This window comes from Mustela putorius, unplaced genomic scaffold (genome assembly GCF_011764305.1).
Source record: "Mustela putorius furo isolate JIRA1106 unplaced genomic scaffold, ASM1176430v1.1 tig00000407_pilon_pilon_pilon, whole genome shotgun sequence".
Classification (NCBI taxonomy): Eukaryota; Metazoa; Chordata; class Mammalia; order Carnivora; family Mustelidae; genus Mustela; species Mustela putorius.
In genome coordinates this window covers 11967286-11995044 of record NW_025421373.1, presented here as the reverse complement: position 1 = coordinate 11995044, position 27759 = coordinate 11967286, and the positions used below count along the sequence as shown (strand labels likewise).

Below are 27759 nucleotides of genomic sequence, written 5' to 3'. Positions count from 1 at the left end.
AATTTATCCAATCAGTTACAAAATGATAATCTTCAACTAGGATCCCCCTCCTGTATTGGTATATAAATCTTTTCCTCTTGAAATCATTCAAAATCAGCACTTCTTTGGAATTATAGAAAGGAAGATGTATTTTTGAATGAATAAGAAAAGGTAGCTTTTCTCTGAGGTAACTTTGACATCCAAAATTGAAGTGGAAGGAAAGAGATCTGAACCTTTGGGTCATTGGAAAGACAGTCTTAAAATGTTACAGATCAGCAAAAGTCACTTCACTTTTTCCTGCCATCGGTATTATGCAAGTAGGACATGGGAACAAGAACCCAGCAAAACTATTCTCTTCTGTCTCTGGGAAAAGAAATAGAATGCAGACCTAGTTGTAAGAAAATCTTTTTCTTTTCTTTTTTTTTTTTTTTTTTTTTTTTTTTAACAATTTACTTATTTATTAGAGAGAAAGTATTTGCCCAAGCAGGTGGAGGGGCAGAGGGAGAGAGAATTTCAAGCAGATTCCCCACTGAGCAGGGTGCCCAACATGGGGCTTGATCTCAAGACTCTGAGATCATGAGCTGAAACCAAGAGTCAGATGCTTAACTGACCAAGCCCCCAGGTGCCCCATGTTTAAGAAAATCTTATTAACAATAGTTGAAGTTTAATTATACTTACAGTAATACCATTTATAATACAATGTGGGATACTTTGCAGAGTGAAAGGAGGTGGTATTAGTAATTATAGTGAAACAACAGATGTAAATTTGAAGCCAGGCAGATGAGATACATTGTCATAACTGCTGCAGTAGTGGTATGAAGGATATGTCATGGGAACATAAAGAGGGGGGCTTGTAGGTTAGGAAAAACCTTTCTACATCTGAGCCAGACCCCAAGAATGACAAGGATTTTTCCCAAGTTGGCTAGATAGAGGGCAGGCCAGGCTAAAGAAACCTAGTGTCTGTCATCTTGCTGACCATGTAGCCCTGCCTGTTACCAAATCATTCCCTCTCAAGAGGTGCTTCATGTCCATCATTCTTCTAAAACAGCCCTATGAAAACTTGCAGTTTTTAGTATGATAAACCTAACATTTAAGAAGATTATAATTAAACTGATTTGCTGGCAGTAGTATCAGATTTTCCTTGCACATCTCTACTACAGTATTTATATTTAAAATATGTCAATGATTAAAAGAAGATGATTACCTGCTATAGAGAGGAAACATGAATATTTTCAGTATGTGAGGAAAGATAATACTTGTTTTGCATTCCATGTGGTTACACCAGAGCAAGTGGGTGAAAGTTAGAAAGGAGCATATTTTGTCATTGGTATAAGAAAAGGTATCCTACCATGCGATCCAAAGGTTGAAACAGGCTCTCCTTCAAGTTCTGAGTTCCTCTGCATTAGAGGTAAAAGGAAGGTCCTTTTCCCAGGGTGCAATCAATGGGATATATCATTTCCCTACTGAATTATATCTCTCTGATATTAATAATTGTTAGAGAATTTCAGGTAATGTTAAAGCTTGAAGCAGTTCTTCCTCAACATTTGGATCTGTGGATAAAGGTGGGAAGATATATTCCTGATATGTTTGCTAGTAGAGGGGGACAGATTTGCTGCTGGCTTTTGCAAAGGTAATACCAACTATAGTAATTCCCATATGCTTTTAATCATTTATGTCTATCTAATAGATAGTATCTAATAGATGATATTAAAGATATCAATAAGTCATGTCAGATTTATGTAGTCATATTTAATTTTGTTACATCAAGTTTTTAATGCACCCTACTTTACTAGCTTTATTAGCATTTTTTCGCATATATTCACAAGTAAATCACAGAAATTATTGTTCAGCTCTGCTCCCAGTTGTAATTTCTCTTTGAAATTTTCACAAAGGTAGATGAGATAACAGTTTCTTCTTTAAAAATGAGTAAATCTGGGGCGCCTGGGTGGCTCAGTGGGTTAAAGCCTCTGCCTTTGGCTCAGGTCATGATCCCAGGGTCCTGGGATCGAGCCCCACATCGGGCTCTCTGCTCAGCAGGGAGCCTGCTTCCTCCTCTCTCTCTGCCTGCCTCTCTGCCTGCTTGTGATCTCTGCCTGTCAAATAAATAAATAAAATCTTTAAAAAAAAAAAAAGAGCAAATCTTGGGGCACCTGGGTGGCTCAGTCAGTTAAGCATCTGCCTTCGGCTCAGGTCATGATCCCAGGGTCCTGGGATCAAGCCCTGCACATCAGGCTCCTTGCTAAGTAGGGAACCTGCTTCTCCCTTTCCCTCTGCCTGCTGCTCTGCTGTTTGTGCTGTCAAATAAATAAATAAAATCTTTTTTAAAAAATGAGTAAACCTTAAAAAAATTTAAAAATGAGCAAATCTTGGATCATAAAATAATGTTCTAAAACATGAAACAAAAATTCATTAAACACATTAATAGGGATGCCTGGGTGGCTCAGTTGGTTAACTGCCTGCCTTTCAGCTCAGATCATAGGATTGAGTTCTGCATCAGGCTCCTTGCTCATCAGAGAGCCTACTTCTCCTTCTGCCTGTGGCTCCCCCGCTCATGCTCTGTTTCTCTCTCTCTCTCCTCCCTCTGACAAAATCTTAAAACAAAAACAAAAACAAAACAAAAACAAAAAACCCTCACATTAACATGGATATTAAGCATTTGCTTGGACTAAACACATAATTTTCACGATTCATAAAAATTGTATTTACTAAAAAATAACTTTTAACTATAGTTGCTACCATTTATTGGGTATTTGTTATGGTTAAGGCACTGTGCTAAGCACCTCAGATCTTTTAACAGTGCTTTCAAAGTAAGTAGTATTTTCACTATAGATAGGAGAAAGTGGATGCCCATGGGATTGACTTAGGGCTATGTGGGTTTTTTGTAGATGAATAAACTAGATTTGAATCCAGTTCTTTTTCATTTCATAGTTCTTTACAGTACTCCCAAATAGCTGTATGCCAGTAGTTTTTGGTCATTAATTTACTACATGTACTTGAACCTAAATTTATTTAAAAATCAATTTTATGTTTTGTATTCATTAACAGATAAAAATACTTCTATAAAGTTTATTGCAGCATGTTACAAAGAAGTAAATATTAAAGACATTTAAAATAAATGCATGTTTATTCACACAAATATGGCATACACTATGTATCTGTGTGTATATGTGTGCATGTGTGCCTATATGGAGACTTGAGCTGGAGGGGAATGGGTGTATATGTATGTGTCTGTACATATATAGATCTAGATAAAAGGTTTGTCTACTGTAGATTTCTCTTGGTGTTTTTCTGCATGTATGTGTATGTATATGCATATGTGTTTATATAATATTAAATTGCTAGATATTTAGAGTTGGCTGTTTATTTCATTACCCTCAGAGAGATTCATCAGGAATACTCAGGACTCACAAGTTACATAATAAGAGGAAAAGAGCAACTGTAATTCTACTACTTCTTTTGTGTTTTGCTTCCTTGCTTTTGAATGGTTTGCCATCATAGCCAGCTAGCCGAAATTTTTCTTCCCCTAGGCATCTGTGGGTTTCCTAAACATCAAGGCTTCTGGGAATATCCTGACTGTCTCGTTGTGCTTTATACTTTCTCACATAGCACTGTTCTCAGTAGATAGTTTTGGAGATACTAGGTTGGAAACATTAAGTGAGAGTAGGAAGAAATAAAAAGAGGTAAACTTTTTCCTGAATTTCTTTTTGCTGCTTCCCATCTTACCAACCCCAGTAAAAACCACATTGAGCTCAGTTTCCCCACTACTCATCCAAGTGTAAGTTCTAACTAGTACAGGAGTTGACAGACTATAGAGCCAAACTATGTGAGCCAAGTCCGCTTTATTGAAATAAAGCCACGTTCATTCATTTATGTATTTTCTACAGTTGCTTTCTTGGTAAAACAGCAGAGTGTAGTAGTTAAAATAGAGACTTTATGTCCTTCAAAGTTTAAAATACTTACTCTCTGGATCTTTACAGAAAAAGTTTGCAGACTCCTGATGTAGCAAGTAAGGAAGAAACCAGGGATTTCTCGTTTCTTTTCCAGGAACTTTAACCTGTTATTTCCATGGGAACATTGTAGAACATGACCATTACATAGTATTTCATCTAAACTGGCTCTCATATTATTTTGAGTTGGTCTAGGAAGTAGCTTCTGGAAGGAAGCAGCTTGTTTTTTTTAGCAAATATGTTATGAAGAAACTTTGAAAGTTGTCCTTAGTTGGGGATTCCTGGGAATTAAGTAAAAGAGAAAGGAGGTGAGGAGGGGAAAGAAGGGGAAAGGCTAGTTCATTTTGATTTAGATTGGCAACTGTAACACCTGCATTATTAGTGTTCGGTTCATTTTGTATTATTATTCATGAGGCAAACGTTTGATCCAGTGTTGATTTCTCACCACCTGTCAATTTTCAGTTTGTGTGCAGGGAGATTTTTTTGTTGCTGTTGTCAGTTTTCTTCTACTTGTATGTGGGGTCTATTAAAGAAGGATGTCTCCTGCTCACTGATGTATTTCCACTACCTAAAATAGTACTTACCTATAATAGATGTTTAAATATTATTTGTTGAGTGAATGAACTCAGATACAAGATTTTATTTTTGTAGCAAGATTGTGGTTTTTCAAAAATGTCTATAATCAGTTTGTACCTGGATAATACGCAGTATTAGAAATCCACAAACCTTTGTGAAGAATAAATATTTCCAGACTAATGATTTTAACTGTTGGTCCTATCAGAACATTACATAATAGTAACTGTATGATCATTTCAGTGAAGCTTTGGCGCCTGAAAACCTAATTATAAGTTGATATGAACTGGTTAGGTTATATGTTTCCATTAGGTGAATTTCTCAACTGGCTTTAGTGATCTTAACTCTTATTTTGCAAATGCTATAGGTTCTGAATTACCTTGAAGGCTGTTATAAAATTAATATAAAGTTCTGAAATACAGTTAAACCATTTTGACACCATTGGTTTACTTAATATTTTCTTCTTCAGTCTCTTCAGATACCATTTATAATAGTGAAAAGGTATTACTAAATAATAACATTGATTTAACCTCGCAGTTCTTTTTGGTGTAATCTGATTCTACCCAGTGATGAGCTGCTTTCATTCCACTTTTAAGATAACCTCAGAGTCACTAATTATAAAGACATATACTGAGCCATTTAAAATTAGATTGAGTTACATTGGGATTTAAAAAATCCAGAATTTGTGGGAGATGCTGTGAATGATCTCAGTGTATAGCAATTTTAAAGTATTTGGAAATAGCTGGGGTATGTAGTGTGCTTAGTGGTTTGGCACTAACCAATTTGTGGTTGTCATGGCTAACACCCAGTAAAACAGAATGGAGGAAAATAGGCAGATGCAAGCTAAATGTAAAATAGGACAATGCAGTTTCATTTGCTGAGGAAAACAGTAATTCAAAACAAATAGTTCTTTGATTTTGTGTTAACAGATAAAATTCTCAAAGTCATAATGGCTCTTAGATTAAAATATCAGCCATGTGATGATACCTTTTTTGTTCTTTAGCTTGTGCTTTTGTTTTGTTTAAACAAATGGATGCTGAATACATGAAAAGGAAAATAGCTTGCAGCAACCTGAGGAAATTGATGCTCTATTCCAGGGGAGTTGGTGGGCTGCTGACCACAGGGCCATATCTGGCTGTTACCCATTTTTGTAGAGCAAGTGAGCTAAGATTGTTTTTTTATGTTTTTGAAGCTTTTTTTTTCCCATAGTATTTTGAAAGATGTTGCTCTACTTTCTTTTCATTTGCCTTGTTTCTCATGAGAAGTCTCCCGTCAACCTTTTCTTTGCCCTCTCCACATAACTTGTCTTTTTTAGTATGGTTCCTTTTAAGGTTTTCTCTGCCAGTGGTTTTGAGTAACATGATTATGATGTGCTTTGGTCTAGTTTTCTTCATGTTTCTGTACTTAGGATTGGTTGAACTTCCAGGGTTTATTGGGTTATTTTCATCAAATTTGGAAAGTTTTTATCCATTATTTCTTCAAATAATTTTTTTTATCCTCCATTTTTTTCCTTTGAGGATTCTAGTTATACATTGTCATTGTGTTGGGCTACTTGAAGTCCTTCAGTTCATTGATGTTCTTTTCATTTATTTCTTTTTTCTCTCTGTATTACATTTTGGATAATTTAAATTGCTTTGTCTTCAAGTTCACAGTTCTTACTTTCTATAAAAGTAATTATGCATTTATTCCCATCTGGTATATTTTCATTTAGACCTAGTTTTCATCTCCAGGAATTCAATTTGGATGATTTGTATACCTTTTATGCCTCTCCCAAAGTTTTTGCACGTACTGGCTTTTAATGTTCTTATCTGTTAATTCTAACATCTTTATTAGTTCTGGGTCATTTTGGTTGATTAATTTTTCTGCTTTTTATAAGTCTGTTTTCCTGCTTCTTTGCATATCTGATAAATTTCAACTGGCTGTTAAACATTGTAATTTTTGCCTTGTTAGGTGCTTCATATTTTTTTTTATTTCGTATAAATTTTGACTATTGGTCTGAGACACAGTTTAGTTACTTGGGATTACTTTAATTCTTTCAAGTTTTGCTTTGAAGATTTGTTAGGTGGGATAAAAGAAGTGTTTAGTCTTACTCTGACTCTAACCAATGCACATGAATTGTGCAGATTTTCAGTCTGGCTCTTAGGAACAGGCAGTGCCCCCTGTCCTGTGTGAACAGAGGGTACTTTCCTTTTTACTTCTTTCAAGTAGTTAATTTCCTCACACACATGGACTAGTCATTACTGTACAGACTACCAGAGGGATCCCTTTGCAGATCTTCAGCATTCTTTCTCTTTTCTAATTCTTCTTGGTTTTCTTGGACTCTGAGTTCTGTCTTTCAATCGTGGACTGTTTGCCTGGATTTTTACCTGTTGGTACCAACACCTGGAAACTTTCTTAAGACAGTTAGCTGGGGGCAGTTCTAGGGTACAGTTGTGTGTTTCTCACCTCTCAGGGATCACTGTTCTTTACTGAGGTCCTGTGTTTTGAGAACAGTGGTTTCATATATTTTGGGAACAATGGTTTTGTTTTGAGAACAATGGTTTCATATATTTTGTCCTGTTTTTTGATTGATTCAAATATTTTGGACAGTATTTTTGGTGCCTTTTGTATATTGTAGCCAGAACTAATAGTTGGAATGTTGAATTTTAAGGTTTAGTAGTTAAATAATTCCAGGTGATGAGACATGAGTTGGACCATAGGTATGAGTGGAGCAGAGGTGTGAACATCATTCACATGGACTTTGAAGTCACCTAAGTAGATGGATTTGAGATAGAGAATAAGATTTTAAACCAAGACCAAAATTGTGGAGCTTAAATAACTGCATGTTTTATGTGTTTGGTTAGGAAAGTACTCTTCTAAAATTATGTTAATTTGTCTTGTCTTTTCTTCTAGAACCTTCTGACAACTTAAGGGAGATTCTCCAAAATGTGGCCAAATTGCAAGGAGTATCAAATATGAGAAAACTAGGACATCTGAATAACTTTACTAAGGTAAGTAAGTAACTCATCTAAAATTTGTTATTCCTTATTATACTTACCTCAGATGCTTTTTAACTATCATTAACAAGAAATTAACAAGAAATTCTTGAGTAGTCACCTAATATATTAGTGCTTTCCTCTGCTGATTTTCATGGATTTTGTCATGTGTTATTAATTTCAGTGTATTTGAATAATGGAAGTGTGTGCTTGTTGCAGGAAATTTGGTAGGTTCAGAAAGTAAAGAAAAAAAGGTCACTAAGAAGTCTATTATTGGGTCTTCACTGTTTTTCACATGGTATATTACTTTTACCTTTTTAATACTCATTTTTATGTGATAATATATGATAAATGTTGATACATAAGTGCGTGTGTGTTTTGCATTTCATAGGCATAACCATTATTCTCAGAGAAATATTAAAACTTCCTCTCTGTTATCCCTAATACTCTAATTCTAATTTTGATAAGAGCCCAGGATAAATGAAGAGCCCTTGTCCCAAACAAATATTGACTTAATCTTTATTAGAAACCAAGAATTCTTGACTTTGATAGATGGATTGATATGTTTTTGATCTTGGTAATGCTGGACAGCCAACTCTTGGAAACACTAAAAATGCCTGTTATTTGAGATGATGCCATAAATAGGAAACAGAATGGTTCCTTTGGGAAAATTTTTTTTCTTTTTTAATTTCCTCTATATACATTGTTCTGCTGCATTTAAATTTGGGATTAATTATATGTTTAACACCTTAAAAGTGTGACCCATAGACCAGCAGCATTGCTGTCACCTTGGCGCTTGTTTGAAATGTACTATGCTGGCCCTACCCCAGACCTACTGAATCAGAATCTACATTTTAATTAAGATTCTCAGGTGAATTTGTATGTACATTAAAGTTTGAGTGGCACTTTTTTAATCCTTCCAAAATGTTTAATTCTTTGCTAACTAAAAATTAAACTATGGCTTTGAGTTTGTTTTACTTCACTGAACTAAAAGGAGATGAGAATATAGTCACTATGCAACAAAACCATTTTTTCAATATGGTGACAAACAGTAAATATAAAATAGATTGGTTTTTTTTTTTTCCATAGTTGAAGAATGTGTTTTTTTTTCTTTAGTGAAGTTTTGGAATATTCTGGCATCTATGAGGGACAAGAAAACGATATTTTAAATGACCTGAAAAGACATTGAATTAGGTGCTTGAGAAAGAGTTTTCAAAAATATCCCTAGGTATATTGGCATTTTTTAATGAATGTAATGAAAATCTTCCAAGTGCATGTTTCAGTGTGCTTGTCAGATAATATCAAGTCTTTGAGACCCAGAATTCGTTCATGATTGTAAATTGTATATCCTCATTTTACTCCCTTCTATTAAATTTTCCAATTTTACATGACTATTCTTCACTCAACTCTATTATCACTTGCCTAGATTTAACCATTAAAAACAACTTAATACAGATTTATGTCCCGTTTGAACTCATGGTTCCTGTCATAATCAGGTTGATATCTAGATATGTAGTTCCACATCTTTTGCCAGCTAGGATTCTGAAAGTTGGGGATGGATGTAAGGATGACTAGTATGGATCCTAAAGCAATATTAAAATTCTAAAGCAGCACCTTCCAGTAGAAATGTAATGTGAACTGCAAATATAATTTTAAATTTTCTAATACCACATTAAAAAAGGAAAAGGAAGCATGTGAAATTATTTTTAATAAAACTGCTTTCTTTAATCCAGTATATTACAATTATCATTTGATGTGATTTGTATAAAATATTAATGAAATATTTAACATTTTTATACTAAATCTTTGAAATCAAGTGTGTATATTATGCTTATAGTGCATATCAATTCAGAATAGCCACATTCACAGTGCTCATAGCATCCTGTGGCTAGTAGATACCAACCATAATGGACAATACATACATAGAGACTTTGGAATAGAAGTAGTTTAAACATTTATTTCTATGAATCTGTTGGATACTTTTCTTTTTCCCTTCTATATTCTCCGTTTATTTCTGTCTCCATCCCTGCTTCTTTTGGGTTAAGGGTCGGGTGCTCTCTTTTCCCTTTTCCATTTTCCTTGTTCCTCTGTCTTTGTTTGAATTTTTCCCACAGTATTTCACTAAGTTGTTTACTTGGTCTTTCCTTGATTTGTGTTCTCCTAGTCTTTCTCCCTCTTCTCCTTCCCTTCACTCTCTCCTTCTCTGCTATTTCTTTCTCCCTTCTTCTTCATATCCTCTCTCTTCACCTTTCTCTAACCTCTTCCCTTTCTCTCCTTCCTTATTTCTCCCTCCTTTCTCTCTTCCCCCTCTCCTCCTCTTCCCCCATTGTAGTCCTGTAGAGTACAGAATGATTTATCTCCTTAATAAAGGCCCTGGGCTTTGGGGCTTTTTGTATTCTTGTTTTTTTATTTTGCTTTATCCTCTCACTGTAATTTTCACATTTCCCTCTGGCCCTCATACCAGCTTAGAGCAGCTCTTTTATTTGCTATTATAAATTATTTATGGATTTAAAAACCAGAAAACCAGATTTACTAGGATTTGTCTACATTATGCGGGACTAAACCTTGACTCAGGGTCTGAGGGGCGCTCTCATTAGTGAAGTTCACGAACACTGCACTTGATAAAATCAGTTTGGCTGCCTGGTGATAACAATGGGAAAAGCATGGGCTTTAGATCAAGTAGATGGAGACTTACAGTCCAGCTCTGACCATAACTAGCAAGGCAGTCTTGGGCAGATTTCTTTACTCAGGTAATCGTGATGCTGTTAAAAGGCAAGGTCATTATAGTACCTGGTATATAGTAGGTACTTCATAACAGATAACATAGCATCTTTTAACCTGGGATTTGTTTTTGTTTGCTTTAATTTTTTTGCCATTTTCCTGGGGGTTTTTTTTGGCTGATTCTAAGGACATGAATCTGCTTAATAGTTCAAGTTGCAGAATAGTAAGCTGTTACTATAACAGGGTTTTTCAACCTCAGTAATTCTGCCATAATGGACTAGATAATTATTTGTCTTAGGAAGCTGTCTTCTCATTTGTAGTATATTTTATAGCATCCCTGCTTCTACCCCCAGATGCCAGTAGCATACCTCCACCAGTTGTGATAAGCAAAAATGTCTCCAGACATTGCCAGATGTTTCCTGGAGGCAGAATTGCCCCTGGGTAAGAACCATTCCTGTAAATAAGTGTCAGTAGATTTTATTATAAAATTTCTTCAGATACCTAGTGCAAAATAAATGCTTAGCAAATTTAATCATAATATAATGTATCTTTGAATTCCATTTTGATGGAGAGCTAGGTTCATAAACATTTACATAGCTGGTATTTCATGTTCTTACAGAGTAAAATTAGAAAGTCTCAGAAATCTCTATGAATATCCCTATAGAATAAGAAATCTTTATAGAATATATATATCTCTATAGAATAAGAAAATAAAAATAATTGATGTCACTTAGTTAGACTAGTTAGGAATTAGTTGGCCACCCTTCTCTTTGTTCCCATAACAGATTATGTGTGTCTACTAAATTTTATTGTTTTGTTATTACTATTTGTTTTGGGTTACTATCTTATTAAATTGAGTTTCTTATCGGAGAAAGACAACTATCATATGATCTCCCTGATATGAGGAAGTAGAGATGCAACGTGGGGGGGTTTAGGGGGGTAGGAAAAGAATAAATGAAACAAGATGGGATCTGGAGGGAGACAAATCATAAGAGACTCTTAATCTCGCAGAACAAACTGAGGGTTGCCGGGGGTAGGGTGGTGGGGTTATGGACATTGGGGAGGGTGTGTGCTGTGGTGAAGTGTGTAAACCTGGTGATTCACAGACCTGTATCCCTGCAGCTAATAATACATAATATGTTTATAAAAAAATTTAAAAAATTAAATATTAAATTAAATAAAAATTAAATAAAAAATTAAAAAAATTATAAGAAAAAAGTAAATCGAGTTTCTTAAACATAAGAAACCTGTAGTCTTTCTTCTTCTGCTCTTATATTCCCTTTTACTCCAAAGTCTGGTATATAACAAGTATTTAATTAAAGGTTTTATATTATATAGAGAAGATTTTGCATTTTAAATATGAGTTTTGGCTGTATTACTATTTGTTTTGTTTTTTTAGTATAAGCCTGCTGTTAGGATAAACTTAATTTGTAGATCAATGGGGCTAAAATGTTGTATAGGGTAGACCTCTTCTGCAGAATTAAACTTCCTTTTAAAGTATGAAGAGAGGGTGCTAGTGATGTGATCCTATAACCATGTGAATGTCACACACCCATGCTTGCCTTCTGACATCATTTCACTAGATAAAGTAATGTGTATAACAGACTACTGATGAATATAATCTTAGTATCCTATTTTTAAAACTGACAACATGCTTATAATCTAATGACCTATTTTTTTTAAACATGAAAATATTTCAGCTTTTTACATTCTAAAAGTTCTCTTTTCCTGTGTTTAATCTCCTATATTCTATACTGAAAGCTCCAAAAGAATCTTTATTTTGTTCTATGTTGAAAAACTTCAAAAATAGTATAAGCTAAATATAAAAAATTAAAACAGCACAGAATAATTTATACTAAAATGTGAAAGTCCTTTCTCACATACCCTTCCCATCCACCTCCCCACTATGACAAAAGTACCATTCTCTAGAGGTAACCACCAGGAAGTAGTTATCCTTCTCTGGTATGATTGTGTGTGTGTGTGTGTGTGTGTGTGTGTGTGTATGTGTGTGTTTGTTCCACTGAGTTGTGAGAATTAAATGAGCTAAACGAAAATGTGTGCTTAATAGAGTACTGAATTTATTTACCATTTATTACATGTGCACAAAGGGTTTTTTTTGTTTGTTTTTGTTTTTAAAGATTTTATTTATTTATTTGACAGAGATCACAAGTAGGCAGAGAGGCAGGCAGAGAGAGAGGAAGGGAAGCAGGCTCCCTGCTGAGCAGAGAGCCCAATTCGGGGCTCCATCCCAGGACCCTGGGATCATGACCTCAGCTGAAGGCAGAGGCTTTAACTCACGGAGCCACCCAGGCACCCTGGTTTTTTTAATGAGATCATGACATATATTGATTAATAGTTTGTACTTTTCTGCTAATATATTATAGGATCCTTTCCTTTTCTATAAATATAGATCTACTTTTTTAAAGCTGCATATATGTGTGTAGATGTATCTACATATATATTTGTGTATGTTTACAAATATATTCATATTTGTACATATGCATACATACATATGTTGTGACTTAGTCCACCATTAAAAAATGTTTTTCCTAGTTCTTTTTGCTATTTTAAATAATGTATAATAACACTTTTGTGTACTTTCTTATGCAGAGTAGGATTTAGAAGTGTGATTTCTAAAAAAAAGTAAAAAAAAAGCATTTTCATTTTTTATTTTAAAACCTGCTTCTAAAATGCACTCTGAAAAGACCATGTTGTAGAATTCTTATCTGTGATAAGATTTTCTTTTAAGTTTGGGTTATTCTGTCTGTTCTTATTTGTGAGAACTATTCATTTAACCTTCAGAACAATATGAGTAAAATGTGAATATCAATTGTGCTGTTTTAATTGATCATTATATATTTTTAAAAGAGGTTATATTTATTTATTTGATAGAGAAAGAGAGATCACAAGTAGGCAGAGAGGCAGGCTGAGAGGGAGGGGGAAGTAGGCTCCCCGCTGAGCAGAGAGCCCGATGTAGGGCTCTATCCCAGGATCCTGAGATCATGACCTGAGCTGAAGGCAGAGGCTTAACCCACTGAGCCACCCAGGCGCCCTGATCTTTATATTTTTTAAAAAATAATAATCTTAAAAAGCATCTCAGACATTTTTATTACCTAGAAGTAGTTTAGACTTCTGTCTTACCTTTGTAAGATTATGCTATTGTTGATTGCTCCTATTACATATTTTAGTTTTTATAAGAAAGTCTTATAAAAAATAAATTCAACAAACTTAATTAAACTGAACTGAAGTAAAAAGAAGTTATTTGCTCTCATGATGAGAAAAAAACATATGTTGGGTCCTAATTTCAGGTAAAACAACCCAAGGGTTGAAAAAATGTTAATTGTATTTTGTCTTTCCATTTCTTAGCTGACTTGCCTTTTTTTTTTTTTAAAGTTAGCTTCATTCTGAAACACTTTCCATTTAGCTAAGATACATCGTCCTTACAGTTTTTATTTTTTTTATTTTATTTTTTTTTTATTTTAAGATTTTATTTATTTATTTGACAGAAAGAGATCACAAGCAGGCAGAGAGGCAGGCAGAGAGAGAGGAGGAAGCAGGCTCCCCGCTGAGCAGAGAGCCCGATGTGGGCCTCGATCCCAGGACCCTGAGATCATGACCTGAGCCGAAGGCAGCGGCTTAACCCACTGAGCCACCCAGGCGCCCGTCCTTACAGTTTTTAATCATAAAAGCAGAGGGTAGCCCTCTCTTAACCATCTTCTACATGAACTATCATTTTGGTCATGTTTAGCTAGGCATTGTGACCGATAGTCATAGAAACAAATGGGATGGGAGCAACGGAAACCCAATGAAAATGTGATATCTAATAATTTTACATATTAAGTGACTGTTACGATGCTAATTCTAACGTTTTGAAAGGTCTTTACTGACTTCTGAATGTAACCCATAATTTGGCTCTCAATATAACACATTTATGTGATAGGGCAGGCAGTGTTAACATTTTAATAACTTAAAACAACTTAAAAGCAATAATTACTAACCACCACTGAAAACATAGCCCTAACATCTGTTGCTATCCCTGGACAATAGACAGCAATTATGACAAACATGCTATATTTTGTCATAAATTGATCTTTTTAGTTGTTACTTGTGATCTTCATTTCCAACTGACTGGGCATTTTTTTCAGAAGTGTTTCTTGCAGTTGAAACGTTTCTCTTGCATTGTTTTTTCTTTTTCAAAATGGAGGTTGAGGATTTTTTATATATATATACAGATTTAAAGTAGAATGGAAGATTTCCTAAGCTTTAACGAGGGAAATTACACCCTTTTCAAAATACTTTTCGAAATGTGAGTTTTGAAGACCATAATAATAACTTTGAGGGTTTCTTTTAGCTTTTCATCAAAACTGCTAACTCTAACAAATGTTAAATCATGGGCAGTCCTATATTTTGTGTCTAGGCGGGTGGGTAATTTAGAAACTATATGTTTCCCTGAATCTACAGTTTTCTACAAGGATCTGGCACATGTGAAAAAGATAGTACAGAAATGAGAATCAAGTACACATTTAGGGGAGAAACCAACCCTTGAGAGGACAAGACTTCATTTACTTTCTTTCTAGGATTTCAGAGCATTTTGTTTTATTAACATGCATTGCTACTGTAATAAAAAAACGGAAATAGTGCCTTTTTAGAACTTGAGTTGATACGTAAATCATTGTTTCAAGAAGTAACATTTTTTCCCATTTTAAAAACACAATATATTTATTTTAAAGATTTGGGGGGAGGGGCAGAGGGAGAAGGAGAGAGAGAATCTCAAGTGGACTCCACACAGAGCATGAAGCCGGATACAGGGCTCTATCCCACCACCCTGAGATCACAGCCTGAGTTGAAATTAAGAGTTGGTCGCTTAACCGACTGAGCCACCCAGGCATCCCAAAACACAATATTTTATATGTTGATACAAATAAATTATAAGCTTCACTTTTCTATTAAATTTGAGTTGGAATGTGTCCAAAGTCTAAGTGATCATGATGCATCATAAGCAGTTCGTTTTTTTTTTTTTAAGTAATGTACCATATAATAACAATGCTAGTAATCTTAAATACCTGGAAATCTCAAATAAATGCTAAATTTTGTTTAATACTGTCAGTATTAGTTAATAGTTTTGTGTGTGTTCTGATCCTTTGAAATGGGCAGCTTTTGTTATGTGTGTTTTAATTAACTGTTTTGGAAAAAATAATATCACTTACTCATATGTAACCAGAGTGCAGTTCTCCAGACTTTAAAATCATACCATTTTTGAGGCTGGAGAAATGAAATAAAGATGGTAATGTTCAGTTATTTATTTTTTATATCAAATCTCCCCTCTCCCTTTGCCCCTGTATAAATAATTCTAATACAGAATTGTAGTAATATTTTTCACAGTGGACTCTGGACTCAGACTAGTTTGGTCTGATTTCTGGTTTTATCACTTACTAGCTATTTGGCATTGAGAAGTCATATTATCTACTATGTCTAAAACTCATTTGTCTTCATTTCTAAAAATATTATTTTCTAGGATTAGCAAGATTAGTAGTGAATAAATGTTACTTCCATTCCGATTCATGAATTTTATATATGGATAACCGTCCCCAGGTTATATAATACTGATTAATTATAAACATTTCCAAAATACAGAAAAGCACAGAGAGGAAAATAAATCACCTTGACCACACTTTCATTTTTGGTGTCAAAATTTTGATGTTTAGACTTAAAAAATCTATCTTTAAAAAATATATATATCTTTTAGAATTTTTTCTTTGTCTTACCAGTACGTTATGTCTGTTTTTCCTCCTTTTAAATTTATATTATAAATTTAAATATTATATAATATTGATGGCTACAGGCGTTTGCTCCTTTTGAACATTTTCCTTCCGGTTCCTTACCATTGTTATAATGTTACAACCCACCCTATATTTAGATTATTTTGTTAATATAAATCACCAAAAGTTAGATCCCTACCCTAGAGCATTTTTCCAGTTTTTTTTTACAAAATGTTTTCAGTTTATAATCCCACTGACAATATTTTGTCTTATTTGGTATTATCATGTTAAAAAAGCAATATATGGCATTTTGGTAAGCTTTATTTCCAATGATATTTTTCATTGTTTTTGGTTCTGATTTTAAGGCATAGGAAGTATGTTATGTTTATTTATCAGTTTTGTTCTTCATTAAACTCTTTGTACATTTTCTTGTCCTCTTCTCAGTAATCTCTCTCTAATTTCTTTGGGCCTTTCACATTGTAAGTGCCTACTCATTGTAGGCCCTACTTTGCTATGTGAGGGTCTAACGTTAGGGGCTGAATTGTGTCCCCCTAATTGATTTGTTGAAGCCTTCACCTGCAGTGCCTCAGTATCAGTTTGTATGGGGGGATAGGCTCTTCATAGGCAGTGAAGGTAAAATTAGGTCATTTGGGTGATCCCTAAAATCCAGTGTGACTGGTGTCCTGATAAGAAAAGGAGATTAGTATACAGATATACACAGAGAAATGACCATGTAAAGACTTGAGAGAACCTAGGAGAGAGGACCCCAAAGCAAAGAACCTCTGTCAAAATACGTTGATGTTCTAGCTTCCAGAATCATGAGAAAATAAATTTCTACATTTCAGCTACCTGGTTTGTGGTATGTGTATGTTATGTTTATTTACAGCAGACCCAGCAAACTAATACCGGGCTGTAACCTTTGCTTATCATAATTTTACAATATTTTTGACTAATATGTTAATAAACTTTTAATTTTAGGTATGCAATTGGTTTTTTAGATATATATAAACTTTCCTCTTTTGTCTCAAAACTTAAGAAATCTTACGTTTTATTTTAAATCTGTATATTTAAAAAATCCTCATCCTCCATGTTTAAGTACTTCAAACATTGTGCAACAAAATGCAATAGAAATAACAAAATTTTTTATGCCATTTGAAAGTTTAGTCTAAAGCTTCTTTGTCATATTTCAGAACTTTGAGGATTTTAGAGGTATACCAGTATTACCATTTTGTATAAAGACCTGTGAACAAAAGTTTTTACCTTGTTTTGCCTGTTTGCTTATTTACACAGCATTTTCTTACCACACAGAGTGATCATTTGTATAGTTTCCTTTTCTGCTATGAAATATTGTAGTATCTGAGAGCTACTCTGTTCTGATCCCCTTACCTATTATATTTGGAACATTTCTTTTTTCTTTTCTTCTAAAGAAGAAACTGGATAGGACATTTTATAAGGAGCCTACCAATAGGATAGGATTAGCTTTTTTTTTTTAACCCTGCACTATTGTGCCCTTTGAAATATATTCTTGGGCCCGTTCTTTGCCCAGACAAATGTGAGAGCCCTTTGGTTGGCTTATTCTGTCTCGTTAACATGTTCATAACTTCATACTGAAGAATAATAGCGTTTGAAATCCCTTCTGCATGTTACTTAAATGGTCAATCTTCTCTTTCATCCATTTTAGTTAGGCCCATTGAAGAACTTGAGAAACTTATATAACTTATTTTTCAAAACTCAGACTAAAGTGGTATATAGTCATCCAGGTGGGAGGGAAGTAGTGCCAGTATTAGATCAGTGTTCTTAATGAAAACAAGAAAGACTGTTTGAAGGTAGCAGGAAACTGCTCAGTGGACAAGAAATGTAGGAGCCAGAGCTTCGGAGAAGGGACAGTCTTGTAGAGGTGAACTTTACTTCTCCGACAACTTTTGCCAAGAGATACTGGCTAGTGTAGAGTATGGGCAGAAAACTAGGACTCAGACTTTAGGCCCAGGAGTACTGTTACTAAAAGACAAAAAAGGAAAAAGACAGCACAGACCTTTTGGTGGAGACCTAGGGGAGATCTAGTAGAAGGAGATTGTTGGCTTTACACATTTGTTGAATCCTGAAACTATCTGAGATGGTTCACTTAAAAATCTAAACAAAAAATATTTGAAAGTAAAATATTTGAAAGTATTTGTAGTGTTTTCGTAAGACAAAAATTAGGTATGCCATCCTCTTGGGCCTAATCCCTTCAACAACAAACGAGCTTTCATTTGAAACCTGGGGATCAAGGAAGAAAAGGAAAAAGGGGAGATAGACTGAGTCTTACCAGAGCAGCAATTTGTCTGTACTTAGTATTGTCCAGTGACCTAACAAAGAGAAGGATAAACCCTCAATGGAGAACGATAACATCAGGAATCTCTGCAAGGATTTATATACAGAGTTTACAGAATCCACCAAAAGGCAGGACTACATGACTACAGCAAAAGGAAAAACAGATCCAGAGATGGTCTACATCATTCATATTCATTAGATAATAAGCATTTTAAATATTTAAAATATGATTTATATGTAAAGAAAATAGAGGATCCATGGAGAACATAGGTGAAAAAGAAGATTTCTTTTTTTTTTTTTAATTACTGGAGTTGTGTAGTTAAATGAAAATGCAAGAAGGGAAAGACAGTATATCTAAAATGGAAACTCAAGATTAGCTGTACTGGAAGACAGATAAATCGAAAATGTCCAGTCAGAGCACTAAGATAAAAGAGAAGGGAGTAAATAGAGAAGAGGTTTTAGAGATTTGCAGTATACACAAAAAGATCTGATACTTGAATTACCAGAAAGAGAGAAGAGAGGAAATTGGGCAGAAGTAATTTTGAAGAGATAATGTACAGAATTTTCTAAAAACTAATCAAATATATCAACCCAGAGATCCGGGAATTTGTTTTTCCTAAGCAGGATAGATAAGAAAATACACCTGAATGGTAAGATTGCTGAAAACCAAAGATAAAGGGGAAAAAATCTTGAAAGGAGTCTGAGAAAAAGGATCTGACCTTCAAAGGAGCCAATGGTAAGACTGATAATAAGACTTTTCAACAGAGACAATGGAAACCATTTTGAAGCTCTTCAGAAAATAGCAGCTAACCTAAAAATCTATAAATCCAGGAAGATAACCTTTAAAAAGAAAAGAGAAAAGGAAATTTCCAGGCAAACAAAAGTCAAAAGAATCTGTTTACCAGCAACCTTGGCTAAAAATTAAATAAATGAAAACACCGATAAAACAAATCAACAAGAAACTGAGGATTCTCTAGACAGAAGGAAGAATATCCCATTAAGATACAACTGACATGGGGTGCCTGGGTAGCTCAGTGTGTTAAGCCTCAGCCTTCGGCTCAGGTCATGATCTCAGGGTCCTGGGATCGAGCCCCACATTGGGCTCTCTGCTCAGCGAGAAGCCTGCTTCGCCCTCTCTCTTTGCCTGCATTTCTGCCTACTTGTGATCCCTCTCTCTGTCAAATAAATAAATAAACAAAATCTTAAAAAAAAAAGATACAGCTGACATGAGTAATAATGAAAAAGGTGAATTTGTGGGTAAATGTAAATGGATACTGACTAAATATTAACTGAAAATAAAAATAACAGTAATGTATTACAGGGCTTGAAAGAAAAAACATCAGTAAGGTGAAAGGTGAGGCATGTAATGAAGTTCAAGTGTCAAGGGTCTAGCATTGTTGAGGACATGGTAATAGTTTCTCTTTAGACTGTGATTAATTAATAGTGCATGTTGTAAGCTCAATGGTAACCATTTAAAACAGTAAACTTATTGAGGGGGAAAATAGAATAATAAAAAGTAATTGGTTGCTTCAAATAAAAGCAAAAAGGATGGTTAAATCTAAAACTGGCAGGTCAAATAGAAAACCAGTAAGGTGATAGGTACATGTGTATTTGAACAGTAGATATATTTTCTAAAATTTTGTTAAAGAAAAATGCCTCATTTTTCAGTCTAAAAAGTAATGTAAATAAAAATAGTTAACACATATTCACATCCTTTTGTTTTTCTGACAGCTCCTTTGTGATATTGGCCATAGTGAAGAAAAACTGGGTTTTAACTATGAGGATATCATAATTTGGTAAGTATAGTTTAATTCCCTCCCTCACCCTTCTAGGTTTTAGTAATTTCAATTCTAGTAATTTTAAACTAAAAGGATAGTATAACACATTGTATTTGATTTTGTAGAAACAGTTGTTTGAACATTAGAAAAATTCAAGATTGCCAATATTTTTGGTTATCCTCTTGTTCTTACTGATGCTTTATAATTAAAGAATCAAAGCTAATGATGAGAAATACCTGGATTTCTGTAATTTAAACTTCTAAATTAAACATGAAATTCACAGAACAAAAGTTCTTAAATTTTCCTTGGAACAAGAAGAACCTGTATGATTATCTCTAGACCTCACTTGAGACAAAGTATGCTTATGCCAAACTATTTTCTCAAGTCTGTCAACAGAAAGACATAATTTTCTAATTTCATAGCCATCTCTTTGGTGTGCTTGGGAATTAAAATTTATATTGTCTGTGCCTACTATGAGAAAGTATTAATTGATTTAAACCAATGATTTACTGAGAGGAATGGAAGTAGGTAGGCAGAGGGAAATGAATTATAGAGACATATGTGATACACCTTCAAAAAGGCATATTTAATTTCCCATTCTTTATAGGAAATAAAGTACAGAAGGTAGAACAAAATAATGTTTTCTTGAGTAAGAATATGCTAAGGCACCACAGATTTAAAAAATAACAGTATTAGTGAAGTTCCATGGCTTACAGTGAATGATTTATATACATAGAAAATCACTAGTAGTTTTGCTTATTTTAACTGAGGAAGAATTTGGTACCATAATTTTATGTGTATTTGGAAGCAAAACTTTGTTTTTGTGCAGTTTGCGGTTAGCTTTATTGAATGAAGCAAAAGAAGTGCGGGCAGCAGGGCTGCGAGCTCTTCGATATCTCATCCAAGACTCCAGTATTCTGCAGAAGGTGCTAAAACTGAAAGTGGACTATTTAATAGCAAGGTAATTTTCCTAGAGCTGTCTATGTTTTTAAAATTATATATTAAGTTTCAACATACATATCACAAAGTATACAGGTTTTTAGAGTAAAGCCTGATAATTTTTAGAGATAGATACAACCAAGTACCCCATTATCCTGAATAAGATATTTTCTTCATCCCAGTCAAGTTCCCATGTGTCTCCAACCAGTAGTAAACATTATTCTGCCTTTTCTTATTGTAAACCAGTATTTCCTGTTCTTGAGCATCATATGTTGGAAAAATACATAGTTACTCCTTCCTTAATGTTATTTGTCAGATGTATCTGTGTTCGTTTTTTTTTTAAAGGCTGTATAATATATCATATAATGAATAGACTATAATTTATTCCATTCTATTGGTGGTTTTCTAGGTTGCTTTCAGATTTTTGCTCTTTTGGATAAAGCTGCCCCGAACATTCTTATAGGCAGACATAAGCACTCATTTTTCTTAGATATATATGTAGGAGTGGAACAAACTGCTGGGTCATAGGTTTATGACTATTTAGCTTTACTACATACTGCCAGTTTTCCATAATGATTATACCGGTTTATATTCCTGCCAACAACGTTTGAGAGCTCCAGTCTCTATATTCTCATCAGCATTTGCTTTTAGCTTTTAATTGTAGACTTTCTGCTGTATCATTTTTGTGAGTGTCATTGTGGTTTTAATTTTTTCATTTCCCTAATGAGTAGTGATATTAAGCACCTTTCATTTGTTTGTTGGCTGTTTGAACATCCTCCTTGTCTTTTGCTCATTTGTAAATTGGATTATCTATCTCATTATATAGGAGTTCTTGATGTTCTGGATATGATTCCTTTCAGGTATATGTTTTGACAGTCTCTTCCCCAAGTCTGTCTGTTTGCCTTTTCTCTCTTCCCAATTAGTAGAATCCAGTTTTATAGTTAATGCTCTTGGGCTCTCTGGAAGATACTATTCTTTGTTTTCTTCTAAAAGGTTTTATTCCTCTATATGTTTAATTAAGTGTCAGGTCATAATTCATTTTTATTTTTATGGATAATGAAGTACATTTTAGCAGGATTTATTTAAAAGATTATCCTCTGGTGTCTAGGTTAGTGACAGTTCTGTTGTAAACCAGGTACCTGGTAAGGATGGATCTGTTTTCGCATTCCCTTTTTCTTTTTAGTTTGTCTATTCTTGCCCGTTTCTATTTTAATGACTGAAGCTTGATAGTAAATGTTAATATCTGTTGGTATAAGTCTTCCAGTTTTTCTTCCTTAAGACTGTTGGCTGTTCTATGTTCTGCATTTTCATATGAATTTTAGAATCAGCTTGTCCATTTCCTTAAAACACTCTAGAATTTTAGTAGTAATTGCACTGAAACGCTGGATTATTTTGGGCTGAATTGATATCTTAATAACATTGACTGTTCTAAGTCCTTATTTATTTGGAACATAATTTCAACAGTACTTTGTAGTTTTTTATGTAGAGACCTTGCACATTACTTGCTATGCTCTTTCTAAGGTATTTTTTTTTTAATTTTTTATAAACATATAATGTATTTTTAGCCCCAGGGGTACAAGTCTGTGAATCACCAGGTTTACACACTTTGCAGCACTCAGCACAGCACACACGCCCCACAATGTCCATAACCCCACCACCTTCTCCCTCACCGCTTCCCCCCAGCAACCCTCAGTTTGTTCGCGAGATTAAGACTCTCTTATGGTTTGTCTCCCTCCAGAACCCATCTTGTTTCTTTATTCTTTTCCTACTCCTCAAGCCCCCCACGTTGCATCTCCACTTCCTCATATTAGGGAGATCATATGATAGTTGTCTTTCTCTGATTGACTTATTTTGCTAAGCATGATACCCTCTAGTTTCATCCACGTTGTCACGAATGGCAAGATTTCATTTCTTTTGATGGCTGCATAGTATTCCATTGTATATATATACCACCTCTTCTTTATCCATTCATCTGTGGATGGACATCTAGGTTCTTTCCATAGTTTGCCTATTGTGGACATTGCTGCTATAAACTTTCAGGTGCATGTGCCCCTTTGGATCACTACGTTTGTATCTTCAGGGTAAATACCCAGTAGTGCAATTGCTGGGTCATAGGGTAGCTCTATTTTCAACATTTTGAGGACCCTCCATGCTGTTTTCCAGAGTGGTCGTACCAGCTTGCATTCCCACCAACAGTGTAGGAGGGTTCCCCTTTCTCTGCATCCTTGCCGGCATCAGTCATTTCCTGACTTGTTAATTTTAGCCATTCTGACTGGTGTGAGGTGGTATCTCCTTGTGGTTTTGATTTGTATTTCCGAGTGATGTAGAGCATTTTTTCATGTATCTGTTGGCCATCTGGATGTCTTCTTTGCAGAAATGTCTGTTCATGTCCTCTGCCCATTTCTTGATTGGATTATTTGTTCTTTGGGTATTGAGTTTGCTAAGCTCTTTATAGATTTTGGATACTAGCCCTTTATCTGATATGTTGTTTGCAAATATCTTCTCTCATTCTGTCAGTTGTCTTTTGGTTTTGTTAACTGTTTCCTTTGCTGTGCAAAAGCTTTTGATCTTGATGAAATCCCAATAGTTCATTTTTGCCCTTGCAATGTTCCTAGGAAGAAGTTGCTGTGGCTGAGGTCAAAGAGGTTGCTGCCTGTGTTCTCCTCAAGGATTTTGATGATTCCTTTCTCACATTGAGGTCCTTCATCCATTTTGAGTCTCTTTTCATGTGTGGTGTAAGCAAATGGTCCAATTTCATTTTTCTGCATGTGGCTGACCAATTTTCCCAACAGCATTTGTTGAAGAGGCTGTCTTTTTTCCATTGGACATTCTTTCCTGCTTTGTCGAAGATTAGTTGACCATAGAGTTGAGGGTCTATTTCTGGGCTCTCGGTTCTGTTCCACTGATCTATGTGTCTGTTTTTGTGCCAGTACCATACTGTCTTGATGATGACAGCTTTGTAATAGAGCTTGAAGTCTGGAATTGTGATGCCACCAACTTTGGCTTTTTCAATATTTCCTTTGGCTATTCGAGGTCTTTTCTGGTTCCATTCTAAGGTATTTTTTTATGATAGTATTAATGTAAGCTAAATTTTTCTTTTTCATATTTTTTTGCTGAATAATTGTGAGTATTTGGTTTTGGTTGTGGGTTTGGATACTAAACTCTTACCTGTTGATCTTGCTGGATTCACTTTTAATTCTAATTGTTTTAAAATTTGTTTTAGAGTTTCTGTATACATAGCATTAATTGCAAATGATGACTCTTATTTTTTCCTTTCCAATCTTTGTATCTTTCTTTTTCTTGCCTTATTGTACTGGTTAATATTGCATTGATTAGCAATAATGATAGTGGACAACTTTGTTTTCCTCTTGAACTCAGGTTAAAAGTACTCAGTATTTTGCTGTTACTTATGATACTTGCTGTAGGTTTTTGTGGTTTTTTTTATATTCCTTGTTTGCATTCCTGAAATAAACACCACATGTTCACTGTGTGTTTTGTCGTTTTTAAATATTAACTGACTTCAGTTTGTTAATTTTTGGAAGATTTTTGTAGCTAAGTTCATGAGAGGTGGTATTGGCCTATATTTTTTCCTTCTTCTAATGTCCTTGTTTAGGTGTGGTATTTTTCTTCGTAAAACAACTGGGGAAATTTTACTTTATTTTTATATTTTCTGGAAGAATTTATATAAGATGGATTTTATTATTTTTTCCTACATGGTTAGTAGAATTCACCAGTGAATCTGTTTGGGCATAGGGCTTTCTTTCTTAGGAAGTGTTTTTGTTTTGTTTTTTAAGATTTTATTATTTATTTGTCAGAGAGAGTGTACAAGCAGGGGGAACAGCAGGCAGAGAGGAAGAAGCAGGCTCCCCATTGAGCAAGGAGCCCAATGTGGGCTCTATCCCAGGACCCTAGGATAATGCTAAGGCAGCCGATTAAACCTATCCGGCCACGCAGACCTCCCCTTTTAAGGAAGTTTTAAGATTATGGATTCCATTTCTTCAGCAGATACAGTACTATTCAGATTTTCTCCTTTTTTTAGTCATTTTTGAATCTTTATTACTACATTCATATTTATAATTGTTAAACCTTCACATTGGACTAATCTTTTTATAGTTATGAAATGTCCCTTTTTCTTCCTGGTAATACTTCTCTTATGAGTATGCATGATATATTAAAATGGCTATACTCACTTTGATTTAGGGCTTGCAGAATAAATCCTTTACCATCCTTTTACTTTCTATTGCGTATGTCCTTACGTTTAAGTTTCTGGCCTATAAACATCATATAGATATTTTTTGTTTGTTTTTAAATCTAGTTTGACTATCTAATTTGTCTTCTAATTGGAATATTTAGACTGTGTCTAGTGGATTTTTATCTGTATGGTCTGTGGGCTTTATGCACTGTAATTTTGTGTATGTTTGAGTTTTTTCATCTTGTTAATTTTCTCATATACTTGAGTTTGTTTGCTGTCTTGAGATTTGTCACATCCGTTCTTTGTTCTCATGTTTCTCCTTTTCTGTTTCTTTTGGAATTGTCAAGATTTTCTTTTCCTCCTCTATTAATACCTTGGTTATAAAATATTTTCTTCTTTTAGCAGTTGATATTAAGGTTTAGTGTTTTATTGCAATCAGAACAGTTCAGGAAACCTCTTACAGTTTATATCATCTTCCTTCTGCTTTTTATATTATTGCTTTTGCTTTTATTTCTACATATATTTATAACCCTACAAGGTAGTTTTGTTGTTGTTTTAAACTGGATCTATTGATACATACATATATATATTTTTTAAGATTTTATTTATTTATTTGACAGAGAGACAGTGACAGAGGGAACACAAGCAGGGGGAGTGAGAGTGGGAGAGAGAGGCCTCCTGCTGAGCAGGGAACCTGATATAGGGCTCCATCCCATGACTGTGGGATCACGACCCTAGCCAAAGGCAGTTGCTTAACCAACAGAGCCACCCAGGCACCCCTACTGATACATATTTTTAAAGATCTATTTATTTGAGAGAGAGAGAGCATGGGGGGAGGGGCAGAGGGAGAGAATTTTAAGCAGGCTCCCTGCTGAGTGTGGAGCCCAGTGCAGGGCTCCGTCTTACAACCCAGGAGATCATGACCTGAGCTGAAACCAAGAGCTTAAACCTGTTGAGGTGTCCCTAAACTGGAACTGTAGACATTTACCTACATTATTTACGTATTCCAGTATCCTTCTGGCATGTGTACATTTTCATTCATCGTATATCACTTTCTGTTTGATAAATTTCCTTTACTGTTCCTTTTAGTGCAGGTCTAGTTAAGATAAATTCTTTCACCTTTTTTTTTTGTCTGTAAATGCCTCTGTTTTGCCTTGATATTTGAAAGCTATTTTTATGATTGGCTCCTATTTTTTATGCTTTATATAAGTTATTATCGTCTGGGTTCGGGTTCTTTTTTTTTTTTTTTTTAACTTGGTGAACAGCAAGTAGTTCCTTCTTACTGCTTCTTCTGGCTACTTTAAAGGTTTTCTTCTGTTTTAGTCATTCTTCTCTCATATCCTCTCATACTCCAGTTATATAGTATTGAATCTGTTCACTGTCTCATATGTCTCTGATGTTATTTTCAGTTTTTATTGTTAACTTTTGGCTTCAGTGTGTTTACTTTCTACTCACCTGTTTTTTCCTCTATCCTGCTATTAAATTGGTCTCTTCAAGTTTTAATTTCAGTTACTGTATTTCTATCATTTGTTTTACTCTTATTTTAAAGATTCCAGGTCGCTGCTTTCTTTTTCCATGTTTCCTTCTATTTACTTGATCATATTTATCATAGTGATTTATAGCCTTCTTAGAACAACACCAATATGTGATTCACCTGTGTTCTATTTCTGTTGTTGTTCTCTTTTCTTGGTTTTTAGTTACTTGGCCCTTTATTTTAAAGCATACCTCATGTTATTACATGATTGGATGTGAACATTGCATATTCAGAATATTTTACTCTGGGTCATGCTGTTTTCCTCTTACAAGAGTTAAGCTTTATTCTATAATGTTGGCTTATAACACTGATTTTGTTTAGTTTTAGCTTTCTCTTTGATCTAAGGAATGGCTGTTTGGGACCTCAAATGACAGTTGTTGATATTGAACAGAATCTCTTCACCTTGACCAGTCTTAAGCTGAAATATCTATCTAGAGTGTTACATACCTGCTCAAATTTCTGCTTACTTCCTTAGCTTCCTAGGAATAGCTTTTTGTTTGGTTCCTTGGATTTCTTTTTGTTTTTGTTTTTTTTTCCACCCATCTTGATACTATATTTATTTATTTATTATTTATTTTCTCATCATAGCATATACCCTCCCAAATGTCCATCACCCAGCGACCCCATCCCTCCCACCCTCCTCCCCTCCAGCAACCCTCAATTTGTTTCCTGAGATTGTATCTCCCTCTCTGATTTCATCTTGTTTCATTTTTCCCTCTTTTCCCCCTAATGATCCTCTGTCTTGTTTCTCAGATTCCTCATATCAGTGAGATATATGATAATTGTCTTTCTCTGATTGACTTATCTCGGTTAGCATAATAGTTCTGTCCACATCATTACAAATGGCAAGATTTCTTTTTTTGATGGCTGCATAGTATTCCAGAGTGTGTGTGTGTCTTCTTTATCTACTCATCTGTTGATGGACATCTAGGCTCTTTCCATAGTTTGACTGTTGTGGACATTGCTGCTATAAACATTGGGATGCATGTGCCACATCAGATCATTACAGTTGTATCTTTGGGTAAATACCCAGTAGTACAGTTGCTGGGTCG

General features: G+C 34.6%; 1 protein-coding gene across 7 annotated transcripts in view; it reads left to right on the top strand.

Moving 5' to 3' along the window:
* RICTOR (RPTOR independent companion of MTOR complex 2) overlaps positions 1-27759 on the top strand; it is a 129471-nt gene that overhangs the window by 38368 nt on the left and 63344 nt on the right. For all 7 annotated transcript variants that reach the window (XM_013051712.2, XM_004737979.3, XM_004737980.3 and 4 more), the window contains 3 exons: positions 7392-7489; positions 19996-20060; positions 20872-21003. In XM_013051712.2, coding sequence (XP_012907166.1) covers positions 7392-7489; positions 19996-20060; positions 20872-21003 — 295 coding nt within the window. The remainder of the gene's footprint in view (positions 1-7391; positions 7490-19995; positions 20061-20871; positions 21004-27759) is intronic.